General features: G+C 43.5%; 4 protein-coding genes across 4 annotated transcripts; 3 read left to right on the forward strand and 1 right to left on the reverse strand.

The window, feature by feature from the left end:
* The first annotated feature begins 256 nt into the window (after positions 1–256).
* On the forward strand, positions 257–1,150 carry LOC143036265 (neurotrophin 1-like). The gene is made up of 2 exons (XM_076203513.1): positions 257–274; positions 500–1,150. The coding sequence occupies exons 1-2, from the start codon at positions 257–259 to the stop codon at positions 1,148–1,150; spliced, it is 669 nt and encodes a 222-aa protein (XP_076059628.1).
* A 103-nt stretch (positions 1,151–1,253) lies between these two features.
* Positions 1,254–2,094, forward strand: LOC143036266 (neurotrophin 1-like). Its single transcript, XM_076203514.1, has 3 exons — positions 1,254–1,311; positions 1,563–1,641; positions 1,707–2,094. Exons 1-3 carry the CDS (start codon positions 1,254–1,256, stop codon positions 2,092–2,094), a joined length of 525 nt encoding a protein of 174 aa, XP_076059629.1.
* Positions 2,095–5,038: 2,944 nt separating this feature from the next.
* LOC143036268 (neurotrophin 1-like) lies at positions 5,039–8,831 on the forward strand. Its single transcript, XM_076203515.1, has 3 exons — positions 5,039–5,101; positions 6,210–6,398; positions 8,205–8,831. The coding sequence occupies exons 1-3, from the start codon at positions 5,039–5,041 to the stop codon at positions 8,829–8,831; spliced, it is 879 nt and encodes a 292-aa protein (XP_076059630.1).
* Positions 8,832–12,152: 3,321 nt separating this feature from the next.
* LOC143036269 (neurotrophin 1-like) lies at positions 12,153–12,770 on the reverse strand. The gene has a single exon (XM_076203516.1). It carries the CDS (start codon positions 12,768–12,770, stop codon positions 12,153–12,155), a length of 618 nt encoding a protein of 205 aa, XP_076059631.1.
* Between the last annotated feature and the right edge of the window lie 265 nt (positions 12,771–13,035).

The following is a 13,035-nucleotide window of genomic DNA, read 5'->3' on the forward strand; positions in this document are numbered from 1 at the left end:
TTCTCTTCTTCCTCTTTAACCCTTTTCTTCCCACTCTACTCTCCATCCTTCCCATCCTTCTCGTCATCTTCTTCCACCCTTCTCTTCCTCCCACTCCTATCGTTCTACTTCTAAGCCTGTTACCTTAAGTACTGAACATTAGATAACAGCTGCGAGGAGTGAATGTTGTCAAGTATAAAAGAGCTGAGAGAAGGAGGGGACAAACACAGTTCCATCGACTCCCCCTGCCGACAGCCTAAGAACCATCACCATCATTATGACACCTGCGACCAAGGTAAACAAGGGAAACGAGGGAAGCGACAGGGACGTCGCCTTTTCTCATACGAAAAGTCTTTTTAAGGTACTGGGGAAGGAAGCACTTGGATTCCTACCTGAACCGTCCATCCTTCTTTTCTGCTTTAGTGTGGAGGACGGAGTGGGAAGTTTGGGAGTTGAGCTCAGGTATTTATGGAATTCTGTCTTTAGCTCCTCATATATTAAGTGCCTTGATTGATTGCAGACCCCGCTGCTTCTGCTCCTGGCTGCTGTCCTGTCCGCCGTAGTGGAAGGACAATATCTTCCGTCTTCCTTCGTGGCCCTCGACTACGGCAACAGCGCCCCCGCGACCATCCCAGCCTCTTCACCAGCACATTGCAGCCCTAATCATCCACATACTGCTCCCACTTGCGCACAAGGGTCTAACGCCACCTGGTGCCTCGAGGACGAGGAGTACCCGGCCAGCGAAATCCAGGCGGCCTTCAACCACCACTACGCCAAGGTCGTCAGCCTTTATGCCGACGTGGCCGATCTCAACACCGCTCTCTCCGTCGAGAGACCCGAGACCCTCGAGGAGGAGACCTACCTGTGTCCTTCCGAGACCGCCTACATCAGACCCTTGCGGGTGCTGAATGACTGTGGCTGGAAGATCATCGTCAACAACATCAAGGTCAACTACCAGGACTTCACGCAGACGACCCGCGTCGAGGAGTGCACCACTTTGGGCGAGGCCTGCCCCCTCGTGCCCCACTGCTACGAGACCAAGTGCCTGCAGAAGTCCGCCTACCACCGCTTCCTCGTCTACAACCAGTACGACAAGTACTTCCCCTTCGAGATCCGCACCTTCAAGCTCCCTACCAGCTGCGCCTGTTTCATCGATGAGTTCCAGCTCTAAGCCTCCTCCAGTCAGGAGCCGATTATCGCATCACCAGTCGAACTCCTTCTGAGGCACCACGGGTCACTTGTTACTTGTTGACGTTTCACCAGGGACTCGGACGATGGCGCCATTGCCACACCCTTTCTTGGGGGTGTTTTTGGCTTCCTTGTCACAGTCCCGTATTTTTTCCTCCTCCTAAACCACATTCACCCTCATCTCACGTTGACACCTCGCGAAGAAAGCAGTTCTCCAGTCATCTCGCAGCCATCACATAATCAGCCGACGACTATGGCAACTTGTTATGATCTATATCAGTTGTTCACACGTTTTCTTGGTTATTAAAGGTCTTAGATTCAGAAACGACTTTTAATTTATCTTGGACCTTGGTTATATTTAGCACGTTTAGATCATATGTTCTGGTTGATGCCAGGTGGCTTTATTCAACTTGAAAGAACTTCTGGTATAAAAAAGAAAGTAATATCTACATTTGCTCAACATCATAAAATCCTGTAAATGTTATTCTCGTAACCAGTGCCGAATTTTCATTTGATAAAAATTCCCCTTTCTTTTAAAGATTTCATAATGCCGACGTGACGGATCTCGACACCGCTCTCTCCGTCGAGAGACCCGAGACCCTCGAGGAGGAGACGTACCTGTGTCCTTCCGAGACCGCCTACATCAGACCCCTGCGGGTGCTGAATGACTGTGGCTGGAAGATCATCGTCAACAACATCAAGGTCAACTACCAGGACTTCACGCAGACGACCCGCGTCGAGGAGTGCACCACTTCGGGTGAGGCCTGCCCCATCGTGCCCCACTGCTACGAGACCAAGTGCCTGCAGAAGTCCGCCTACCACCGCTTCCTCGTCTACAACCCCTACGACAAGTACTTCCCTTTCGAGATCCACACCTTCAAGCTCCCTTCCAGCTGCGCCTGTTTCATCAATGAGTTCCAGCTCTAAGCCTCCTCCAGTCAGGAGCCGATTCTCGACTCACCAGTCGAACTCCTTCTGAGGCACCACGGGTCACTTGTTACTTGTTGACGTTTTACCAGGGACTCGGACGATGGCGCCATTGCCACACCCTTTCTTGGAGTGTTTTTGGCTTCCTTGTCACAGTCCCGTATTTTTTCCTCCTCCCAACCCACATTCGCCCTCATCTCACGTTGACACCTCGCGAAGAAAGCAGTTCTCCAGTCATCTCGCAGCCATCACATAATCAGCCGATGACTATGGCAACTTGTTATGATGTATATCAGTTGTTCACACATTCTCTAGGTTATTAAACGTCTTAGATTCAGAAACGACTTTCAATTTATTTTGGAACTGGGTTATATATATTTAGCACGTTTAGATCATTTGTTCTGGTTGATGCCAGATGGCTTTATTCAACTTGGGAGAACTTCTGATATAAAAAAGAAACTAGTATCTACATTTGCTCAACATCATGAAATATCCTGAAAATGTTATTCTCGTAACCAAGACCTAATATTCATTTGACAAAAAAAAGTTTCTTTTTCAGATTTCACATTCACCATGTGTTACATTCCATGTTTTCCTTCTCTTTCTCTTGTATCATCTGACAGATAAAGACAATTTTATGGTTATTTGCATGAGAGGAGTAAGATTTCCCTATGGTATGGTACGCCTATCTTATATACCTGGTAGGAAATCCTTACCATGTACCAAAAAGGAAATGACAGAAATGTTATGCCTTGTATTCTTTCAAAGTCAGAGGGAGGATGAAAAACAGGAATTATCAAGAAACAACATTTGTTACTACATCTACCTTAAAGATATGTAACACAACTTCAAATATTCAAATGTAACATGATATTATCATGGTTTACTTAGCATATTCATTAATACCAACAAAGTTAACTATCACCATTCAAATGCCGCCACACATTTTTAAGCCGGGACGTTGCCCCTCAGAAGTCATGAAGACGTACGATCAGCTTTTATGAAGTCGTGAGGACGTACGATCAGCATTTCAGAAGTTGTGAAGATGTGGGATAAGTATTTCAGAAAGTCGAGAAGATGTAGGATCAGTATTCTTGAAGTTGTGAAGACGTAGGATCAGCATTGCAGAAGTCGTGAAGAAACATATTCAATATTCGAATCAGGCCGGGGGTGTTGTTGTAGTTCATCATTTCAAAAGTCGTGAAAAAATATCTTGAAGAATCGAATCAAGCTAAGGGTGTCAGAATCGACGATATATTTTCTTCTTTCTCGAGAGAGTCCGTGCATCTCCCTTTATCACTTTCGTTGATGATGCCACTATCTACGCGTTTATTCGGGCGACAGGTAGCTTTGCACGTGGACACTCTAGATGTTTGAGTTCTCATTGGGCATTTACGTAATCACTAGGACGTTTGGAACGTCGAACCGAATATGTGTTTTATCACCACTCCTCTCCCTCACCCTTCTTTCGTTTCATCACTACACATGGGCTTGTAACATATGGGTGGGTTACCTGGGACTAGGTGACATAGGGAGAGTTATGCGCAGTTTCGTTGTATTCTTTATTCTAGTGCAGATACGAGTGTCAGATAAAGACGTGGCGTAGTCTTCAATTAGGGACCGACCGCAAAGGCCTAGTGATGCGTAACAAGTTGAGTACAGAGAACTGACTATCTGACTGGTCTGCCCGCTCGGGGCAGGCAGTATATATACAAGGAACTGACCCGACGCCATGACCAAACGCAACCTAATTGTGGTGACCCTTTCTGGCATTTCCGACCATTGAGTCAGATCAACTACCACACAACTCTACAATGCATAAACTTTGCACTTTACGCACAAGCATGCTTGTGGGGTACATGTACACCACAGGTTTTCATAACACATAATACATAATACATTACATATATAAACATATTTAACATATACACAACATAATAACATTCACGCAGGGGCGATGAGAGACATGAAATATTTTATTATATTCGCGCTAGGGCGTGGTAAAGAGGTAAAAAAGAGAAAACATTAAACAAAGAAGCGTGTTTATATAAAAAAAAAAGACCAGTGGATGGAACAAGAAAAGGAGATTTTACTGAAACGAACAGATAGAAAATTAAGCAAATAACATCAAAGGAAAAAACAGAGGATCAAAGAAAAATTAGTTTGTAAGTTGAATACACCTATAATATCAACTAGGTTAGAGATCAATGATTATTTGAAAGAAAAAGAAATGAATGTAATGTATCCTGTTAAACCTAAATTTCAGCAATATAGATAGGGATGTCCAAGTGAATGGTGATGGTTCAGGTTACGAAGATGAGTTGCAGGAGACAGTCTTCTTTTTATTCCATACATCTGCGACACACCCCGCAATGCCTTCCTGTCATATGTTCTCTCGAGATCCATGAAGAGACATCCTTACCTTTTTACTCACTTCTTTTCCTAAACCCAAAATATTCTTTTCCAGTTACTCCCTCTGTTCCCCTCCTAATACCTTCAATTAACACCCTTGCACATGTCCTTTCAAACTACATTTAACAGACTGACTTCTCTAAAGTTACTAGTTCATTTAAAGGGGGACAAATATACAAACAAAGACACTTGGAGTGATCTAAATTTTGTTGGTAATAATCACATATAAGTTGGGAGTTGACCACAGGGGATTCTAGCTGGATTCGAACAGCCATTCATCTAACTTCTCTGCCTCAAAGACCGATGCCTTTCTCAGCTCGACCACCATGTACTAAAAAAAATCATAAAAAAAAAATCTTGAGCAAAGCAAAGAAAGACCAGGTGCTGTTAAGTTCTCAAATACAGTCGCTCAGACCACTGTCTTCATTTAATGGCCCGATGTTTGCAAATGTTTAGTAGACGTGCATGGGATGTGGTCACTACGTTTTCCAACTACCCTTGCATATATCATATTGTATTGTACAAAAATGCCATGAAAGCTTTGTGTGAAGCTGTATCACTGAACTTCGTCCATCAACCAAAACTAAGTCAATGGGTTTGTTTTCATTACCACTAGTTGTGTTTGTAGAACGTCTCTCAACTCTCCTTCATCCATCTGATGGGATCTCTGATTTAGTAAAAGTTGGAGACGAAACGATTTACTGGAGCCCTGAAAATGTTTATTCAAATATGTTGATCAAAAGCAGAGCCCAGTAAGCCAGATTTCCTGTTCCTTAAAGGACAAAGTCTTATTGCTGCCACTAGACTAAAGGGGCAGAGAGACGTCGAGAGTACACAGTCTCTGAATCCAGTTTTTCAGTATTCTCAATATGGTTCTTGGACTCCGTCTCTTCGAACACACACACACACACACACACACACACACACACACACACACACACACACACACACACACACACACGCACGCACACACGCACACACGCACACACACAGTGGTAGCGCTCGCGCCCGCCACTACGGCGTTTCGGGTTCGAATCCCGCCCAGGACTGAAATGATTTCAGTATTGCTGCGCTGCGAGTTGTTACTCCAACTCTCGTGGTTGTGGAGTTGTGTGTGCGGGTGTGGGTGTGGGTGTGGGTGTGGGTGTGGGTGTGGGTGTGGGTGTGGGTGTGGGTGTGGGTGTGGGTGTGGCTGTGGGTGTGAGTCTAAGGTCACAGCATTACCCATAGATCGGTCCTATATAAACTCTGAGCTCTCCTCCGGGAGGGTGATAGCTATCGATCATGAGTCCAACACGTGATCCAAGACCATGGTGAATCACACACAAAAGGTTTTGGCATCTCGATTAAAGTCAGACATCCCGCCTGCCTAGTGTATGTTCATATGTTGGGCTCTGAAACAACTGGACCTTGATCTTGGTCCGGAAAACCTGAGGTTCAAACGTTCTATCCTCCCAAAGGCTGCAACCAGGACCTCCAATGTCTACGCGTGAAGTACAGCATCATCAGCAAAGACAAAGTCAATGATCTTAGTGTTGCCAATGGATGATCCACAATGACATTGATCGACAATTCTGTCCAATACCCAGTCCATACATTCCATGTGTTGGAGCGAGGATACACCTTTACCTCACTCCTAAATCAACAGGTAAAAAGCTAGACACGTCTCTTGCATGGTTTACAATACTCTCTGGACTGTATAGGTCAGACATCAAGTCAATAATCCATGCAGGAATCCTACAGGCTCACAGGAGATTCCAGAGCATCTCACGTTGCACCGAGTCAAACGCTTTCTTGAGATCAATATAGACTACGAAAGGCCTCCGTTGAAATTCTCGTCGGAGGTCCAAAAGATCACGAAGCATTGGGATTTGATCAGTAGAGTTAAACAGGTGACCCAGAAACTATTTCTGCCCCTGTGGGTTGAGTCACCACAGAGATGAAGGTCTTGGTTCTGTGGTCGCGCTCTATAGACCAAAAGCTTACTCACTCTCACTCTCACTTTAACTCTCTCATTCTCTCTCTCTCTCTCTCTCTCTCTCTCTCTCTCTCTCTCTCTCTCTCTCTCTCTCTCTCTCTCTCTCTCTCTCTCTCTCTCTCTCTTCCTCTTTCTCCGACTTCAGTAATGCAATGGAAGGTGGGATTTTTTTTCCTATGTCGATGTGACTATCTATCATCGCAACTTGTTGAGTCTACTTCTTATGTCTCCGGTCAGTTTTATTTAACTGAAAGGAAAAAGTTTATCAGTCAAAAGGTTAATGTTAATCTCGATTAACCCAATCACTGTCATGGTTCATCTAGATAGTATATAGTAGCCGCTCCCTGGTGATTTTGTGCAACTAAGATAAACCTGCATTTTTTTATTCATATATTTATTTATCTATTAATTTATTTATTTATTCACTTGTTGTTTTATTTCTATGTTTCTTAGCTTATTCATTTATTTCCATTCATTAATCTATTGACTTATCTGTTTATTTATTTATTTATCTATTTATTTGGTTATCTATTTTATTTAATTATTTATCCATTTATTTGTTTATTTGTTTGTTTGAATATTTATTTATCTATTCATTTATGTATTCATTTATTTATCTAATTATGCCTTTATCAACTTGTTTGTTTGTTTGTATAGTTGTTTGTTTGTTTGATTGGTTGTTTCTCTGTTTATTCTTTCGATTCATCTATTTACTTATTCGTTACAGGTGGAAGCCCACCGGGATGGACTCAAACCCACTTTCTTCTTAATAATGGTCAAGCGATCTAACACATAATAAGCCACCACAAGTCGTGTTGTTTCAGAAGGAGCAACCAAGACCCCAACTTGCCAATGTCGTTCAGCGAATTTCACAAGTTAACGGACGGCTTCTACAGCAGGTTTCGTCCTGGTTAATCCCAGACTTTTTCATTCAACTGAGGCGACAAGGATGGGACAAAACAGTTCCTTAAGGGATCAAGATGTCCGCATTGTCTTGAGTCTACCCACCTCAGATAAACAAAATCGTCAGACAAGAGCTAAAACAAAATCGACCAGAAAGGCTACCGTATTGAAAGAAGTTGATAATTAGCCTTTCCCCATACAATGACGTCATGTCGTGGCCTCGAACACCTGACGTACAGTGTCGCTGTATATATATGTATATATATATAGGAGCGTTCACTGCAACACTCAAGCAGAGCTTCCCTCGACTTCGACGGTGCCAGAGCTGGACTAGGGAAAATGTCTTTGGGACTTTTGGTAATTGGCTCTCTGGTCTTTTTTTGTTCAAAATTTCCTAACTCCAACTCAGCTGCTGATCCTGCACAGGAGACTTATTTGCCCTTTCATGGAATACGTTTTTCAAGTGTGATGTGACTCTCCTGACTCGGTACTCCTGAACAAGGCAGAGTCTAAGACTTTCACCTTATTTATATATATATATATATATATATATATATATATATATATATATATATATATATATATATACTTTTTTTTCAATTGACTAATTCCATTTTCTCCCAGTTTGCATTATTATTTTTTTTTTTTTTTTTTTTTTTTTTTTTTTTTTTTTTTTTTGTATACCTAGTTTTATGAGACTCAAGGCTGGTTATGGTTGGGACTTCTGTGTACTGAAGGGGTTGTCATTCATCATCATAGAATATGTCTTGTATGTATTGCAATGCAGTAGTCTTATTAACCATGAAACCTGTTCAAGATTTCCGTGGCTCTTGTGGCGCTGACTACAGCGTCCAGCCCTTACCACCGACCCACGTACCACCAACCAGCCCCCGCCTACCACCCCGCCCCTGCCTACAAGCCCCGCCCCGCAGAGCCTGCCGTCCCCGCCTGCGCCGCCAATACCACCAAGCCGTGGTGCCTTGAGGACTCCGAGTACCCGACCTACGAGATCAAACACGCAGCCGAATACCACTACCAGAAGGTCCTCTCCCTCTACGCTGACGTGGCCGAGCTCAACACCGCCCTCTCTGTCGAGAGACCCGAGACCCTCGAGGAGGAGACCTACCTGTGCCCCTCCGAGACCGCCTACGTCAGGCCTCTTCGGGCGCAGAACACCGACGGTAAGTGGAGGATCATCGTCAACAACGTCGACGCCCACTACGAGACCCTGACGCAGACCACCCGTATCGAAGAGTGCCTGACTTCGGGAGAGGCCTGTCCCCTCGTGCCCCACTGCTACGAGTCCAAGTGTCTGCAGAAGTCGGCCTACCACCGCTTCCTCGTCTACAACGCCTACGACAAGTACTTCCCCTTTGCTGTCGAGTCCTTCCAGCTCCCGGCCAGCTGCGCCTGTTTCCTTGGAGCTTACACCATCGACCACTAGAGGTGGTCGGCATGTCGCGCGGATCAAGCCCTCAGAAGAACCACAATCAACGACCAGATGACCCCATGCCTTTACAGAAGGATTCCTCGACAACAATGCAGATAGAAGATTTAGTCACTCAAGCAGGGGGATCCCAGGAGGTGTGTTCTCGCTCTTTGCCTCCTCCTCGGACCTCTAATCTGTCTAGGGTGACGGATTCACATCCCTTGTCCCGGCCGATCCCTGTGTCCGTCATGACCTGATCCTGATCAACGATCACGTGAAGAAAGCAGTTCTCTAGTCATCATTGTCACATCCACCCTTATCCAGTAATCTTTCAATATCACCTTGTTCAGCTCTGGCATTTCCTGTATAGATAAATATTTATTATATATAGATGTATTTTTCTCATACATATCTACACTCTGACTAAATCTAAGGATTACAGTGAGAAAATAATGAAAATAGAATTGAAGGGGCAGAATTAGATTCCGATAGATATAGTTATTGGTGATGCTGAGACTGGGAAACTAGTTTATTGTCTATTTATCTTGAATCCATTCCACATCGAATGGTACTCCTCCTTTGATTCTGGGTGCCACAAGGCTTTTTGATTCTTCTCCTTGGCACCACATCGTAAGGAAAGCGGGTGGAGCATATTTTGATTAACCTTATCCCCGTGTCCTGGTTCTCAGGAGGCAGTTTTGTTTATTTACTTATCTATTTATTTATTATTTATTTATTTATTTATTCATTTATATATATTATATATATATATATATATATATATATATATATATATATATATATATATATATATATATATATATATGCACCAATAGGCGCGTAACTGCATCCGAAGACGTCACCTTAGTCTTCTGTTTTTGGACTGTTGGAGCAGGTAACACTCACTGTTGGGAGTCGGAGAGGGGTGTGGGATTTGAACTCACAATTGAACAAATACGAGACCGGCACACTTCTTATTGCGCCACCAGCTCAAAAGGACGAGTGAATTGTATACTGGAAGAGAAAACATCATTTCAAGATGAAGGATTTATTGATTTACAACTCTTCGTACTCGTCGGAGTCTTTTCAAGTACAGAAAAAGGGTAAAAAAGTACTTGAAAAATCCCGAATGAGTAAAACGTTGTACAATCAACGAAAGTTCTGTCCTCAAATGATGGTATCTCTGTTAAAAATGAGGGTAGTTGTTATCTTTAAACAGATGATATATTGTCGTAATTTGAAACATATTAACTTCTACATTAGTTTTAGTAATCCAATTGGATTGTTTGTGTTTATGAGAAGAAAATATCTGATGAGGAAGACTAATTTTCACTATATTAGCAAACACTACGTGGCGAATTTCGTATTGTATTTCGACAAAAGAAATAGAATGAAATAGAAACGAGCCTCGATGCTGAGAAGTGTATAAAAGAAATAATTAAGATGGATTCACACTGAATGCAATTACATGTTGCCTCTCTCGTGGGATAATAACTTCGATGAAAGCAACACAAAAGGCACCTTAGTAGCCACGTGGCCTGTTTAAGTAGCCAAGTATGGGAACTCGTCTTAACGTAGTATGAAATCAGCAGACATTCTCTGTTGAAATCGACAGAGAATCTGAAAGGTTTTGACTTGTCGTTTTCATTTCCTTTTTTTTCAACACTTTCTCTCTCTCTTTTTCTTTTCTAAAGGTAGTAACATTCTATTGACCATATGTCAGAATTTTCTGCCAATTTACAAGTTTCTCTTAATTTTCTTTTTTCTTTTTTTTTTTAGCCAGTCTGTTTTCTTATAGTTAGTAAATATTTTCTTGCATGTGGTTTTTATTTTTTCATCAGGTTCCATGGCGATCTTTATTGGGTTGTGATCAAGAGGTCATGAATGGTTTTCCATGTTGTGTGTGGAGTGAAAGTGAACGCATTCTTATGTCTGGGGACGTTGCTAGTGTTGCGGCGAGTTTGCCTAATGAGGTGTTTGCTGGAACCTTGTATGTTGAGGAGTTGTTCTAGAGATTTTGTTTCCTCTTTGATCTGCTGTATGTGTGTCCAGCCATATTAAGTGGCGTGTGTCCAGATCATCTCCCAGTATTTGGTTTGTTAGGTCGTCAAGATGTTGGAGTTGGTGTGTATCGCCTTGGGATGTTGATCTGGAGGTTAGAAGTTGGTGTTTCTGATATTATATGGTAGTTTTCTACCTGTGTTTGTATTGTGATTATTTCTGTTGTGGTGTCTAGAGGAAGATACAGCTTTTGTGTATTAGTGATATAAGCCCATCTTTGTGATGTGTTTTGTCTTGTTTGATTATGGTGTAGTCTGTATATGCAAGTAGCGTTGTTTGAGGTGCTAATTTCATGTCCTGTGTAAGTGCGATATGTATGGTGTGCCTGTTTAGGAATTGTCACAGGTCTGTGTATTTGGTTATGTTGTTGCTTATGTACATTTGTAATATTTGTAATGTGTATTTGTTTTGGGTTGGAATGATTTGATGTAGTTTTGGGTGGGTGTTGGCTGTAGGTCTAGTTTACTGTGTACTAGTAAATGTTTAAGAATGATGTGTATGTCAGATAGACCAAGGCATTTCATGTGTGACATTTGGTCGATATGTGTGTGTGTGTGTGCGTGTGTGAAACACAGGACTTTTGGCATGCTGGGCATGTACAGAAGCCTAGGTTGGTTTTGAGATTGCCGGTTAGAGATTAAGGTATGGGAGGGTACATTCCGGAGTACTGACCTCCTTGTGTAAAAAAAATATGTGGAGATCTTTCAAAAGGAAGTGGAAGAGCGATATAGAGTTTCTGTGTCTGTTCCGGAAACCAGGTATTGGTCCCTCGGGGTTGCACTTCTGGTCGGACGAAAGGGAAGGTGTGGCAGTTTGCTCCATAAGTGGAGCCTTGGTTGGTAACAGTAAAGTTCCTCTTGGTGGTCGTAGGTCCTCCCTTGGAGTCGACGACACAGCTTGAAAATCTACAGCGGCGACGTCATTTTTATATAGAAAATAACACAAGTGTATTTTGTTTTTGTAGTGCTTTATTTAGTCGCGCAAGTACCAGAGCTGGTGACAATTAATGAAAATAAATAATATGAAAAACAAGTTGCAAGATTTGTATGTTATTAAAGCGAGATGACTAGAGAACTGCTTTCTTCATGTACCACCGTCACACCAGGATCTGCCGGGCTCTTCTCTTCTGCTGAAGACGAAGACTCGCCGGTGTCTCCTTGGTCTGGTCGATGTCTTCAGGTGTTCTTTGTTTCGGTTTGTTGTGAGCGAGATATGCGAGATCGATGGTCCCTGTTGATCTTGGTGAGTTGGGCCTCCATGGTTAGTTGGTTTGACTTAGTGATCAATGGTGTAGGCTCCAAGGAAACAGGCGCAGCTGGCCGGGAGCTTGAAGGACTCGATGGCGAAGGGGAAGTACTGGTCGTAGGCGTCGTAGACGAGGAAGCGGTGGTAGGCCGACTTCTGCAGACACTTGGACTCGTAGCAATGGGGCACGAGGGGGCAGGCCTCTCCCGAGGTCAGGCACTCTTCGATACGGGTGGTCTGCGTCAGGGTCTCGTAGTGGACGTCGACGTTGTTGACGATGATCCTCCACTTGCCGTCGGTGTTCTGCGCCCGAAGAGGCCTGACGTAGGCGGTCTCGGAGGGGCACAGGTAGGTCTCCTCCTCGAGGGTCTCGGGTCTCTCGACGGAGAGGGCGGTGTTGAGGTCAGCTATGTCGGCGTAGAGGGACACGAGCTTCTGGTAGTGGTACTCGGCTGCGTGTTTGATCTCGTAGGTCGGGTACTCGGAGTCCTCAAGGCACCACGGCTTGGTGGTATTGGCGGCGCAGGCGGGGACGGGGGGCCCGTGGGGGCGGGGCTTGTAGGCAGGGGCGGGGTGGTAGGCGGGGGCCGGAGTGTAGGGTGGTCGATGGTAGGGGTTCGATCCCGCTGCCACTGCCACAAGGGCCATAATGACCTGCCAAACATTTCGAGAATAATGATTATGGTAATATTGGTCTAAGTCGATTGAAAAATGTACTTTTTAGCACACGCACACTACCTTCCATAAACATATATATAAAGATATATATGATATATTAATTATGTATAAATACACACACGCACACACATGTTAAATATCCATCAATAGCTCTTTCCCCCATCCTGCAAGATTAAAACCAATTTCACCATTTTTTCCATCTAAGTAGTTCTAAGAACATAAGAACATAAGAAAT

Source organism: Oratosquilla oratoria, chromosome 20 (assembly GCF_046742065.1).
Source record: "Oratosquilla oratoria isolate Oo_2021 chromosome 20, ASM4674206v1, whole genome shotgun sequence".
Lineage (NCBI taxonomy): Eukaryota > Metazoa > Arthropoda > Malacostraca > Stomatopoda > Squillidae > Oratosquilla > Oratosquilla oratoria.

Coding starts and splice junctions, on each gene's coding strand:
- LOC143036266 (XM_076203514.1), top strand. CDS start 1,254: ATGGCGCCATTGCCACACCCTTTCTTGGGGGTGTTTTTGGCTTCCTTG. Junction 1,312..1,562: donor GGCTTCCTTGTCACAGTCCC/GTATTTTTTCCT, acceptor GGTTGATGCCAG/GTGGCTTTATTCAACTTGAA. Junction 1,642..1,706: donor GCTCAACATCATAAAATCCT/GTAAATGTTATT, acceptor TTTCTTTTAAAG/ATTTCATAATGCCGACGTGA.
- LOC143036268 (XM_076203515.1), top strand. CDS start 5,039: ATGAAAGCTTTGTGTGAAGCTGTATCACTGAACTTCGTCCATCAACCA. Junction 5,102..6,209: donor AACCAAAACTAAGTCAATGG/GTTTGTTTTCAT, acceptor TGGACTGTATAG/GTCAGACATCAAGTCAATAA. Junction 6,399..8,204: donor TGATCAGTAGAGTTAAACAG/GTGACCCAGAAA, acceptor AACCTGTTCAAG/ATTTCCGTGGCTCTTGTGGC.
- LOC143036269 (XM_076203516.1), bottom strand. CDS start 12,770: ATGGCCCTTGTGGCAGTGGCAGCGGGATCGAACCCCTACCATCGACCA.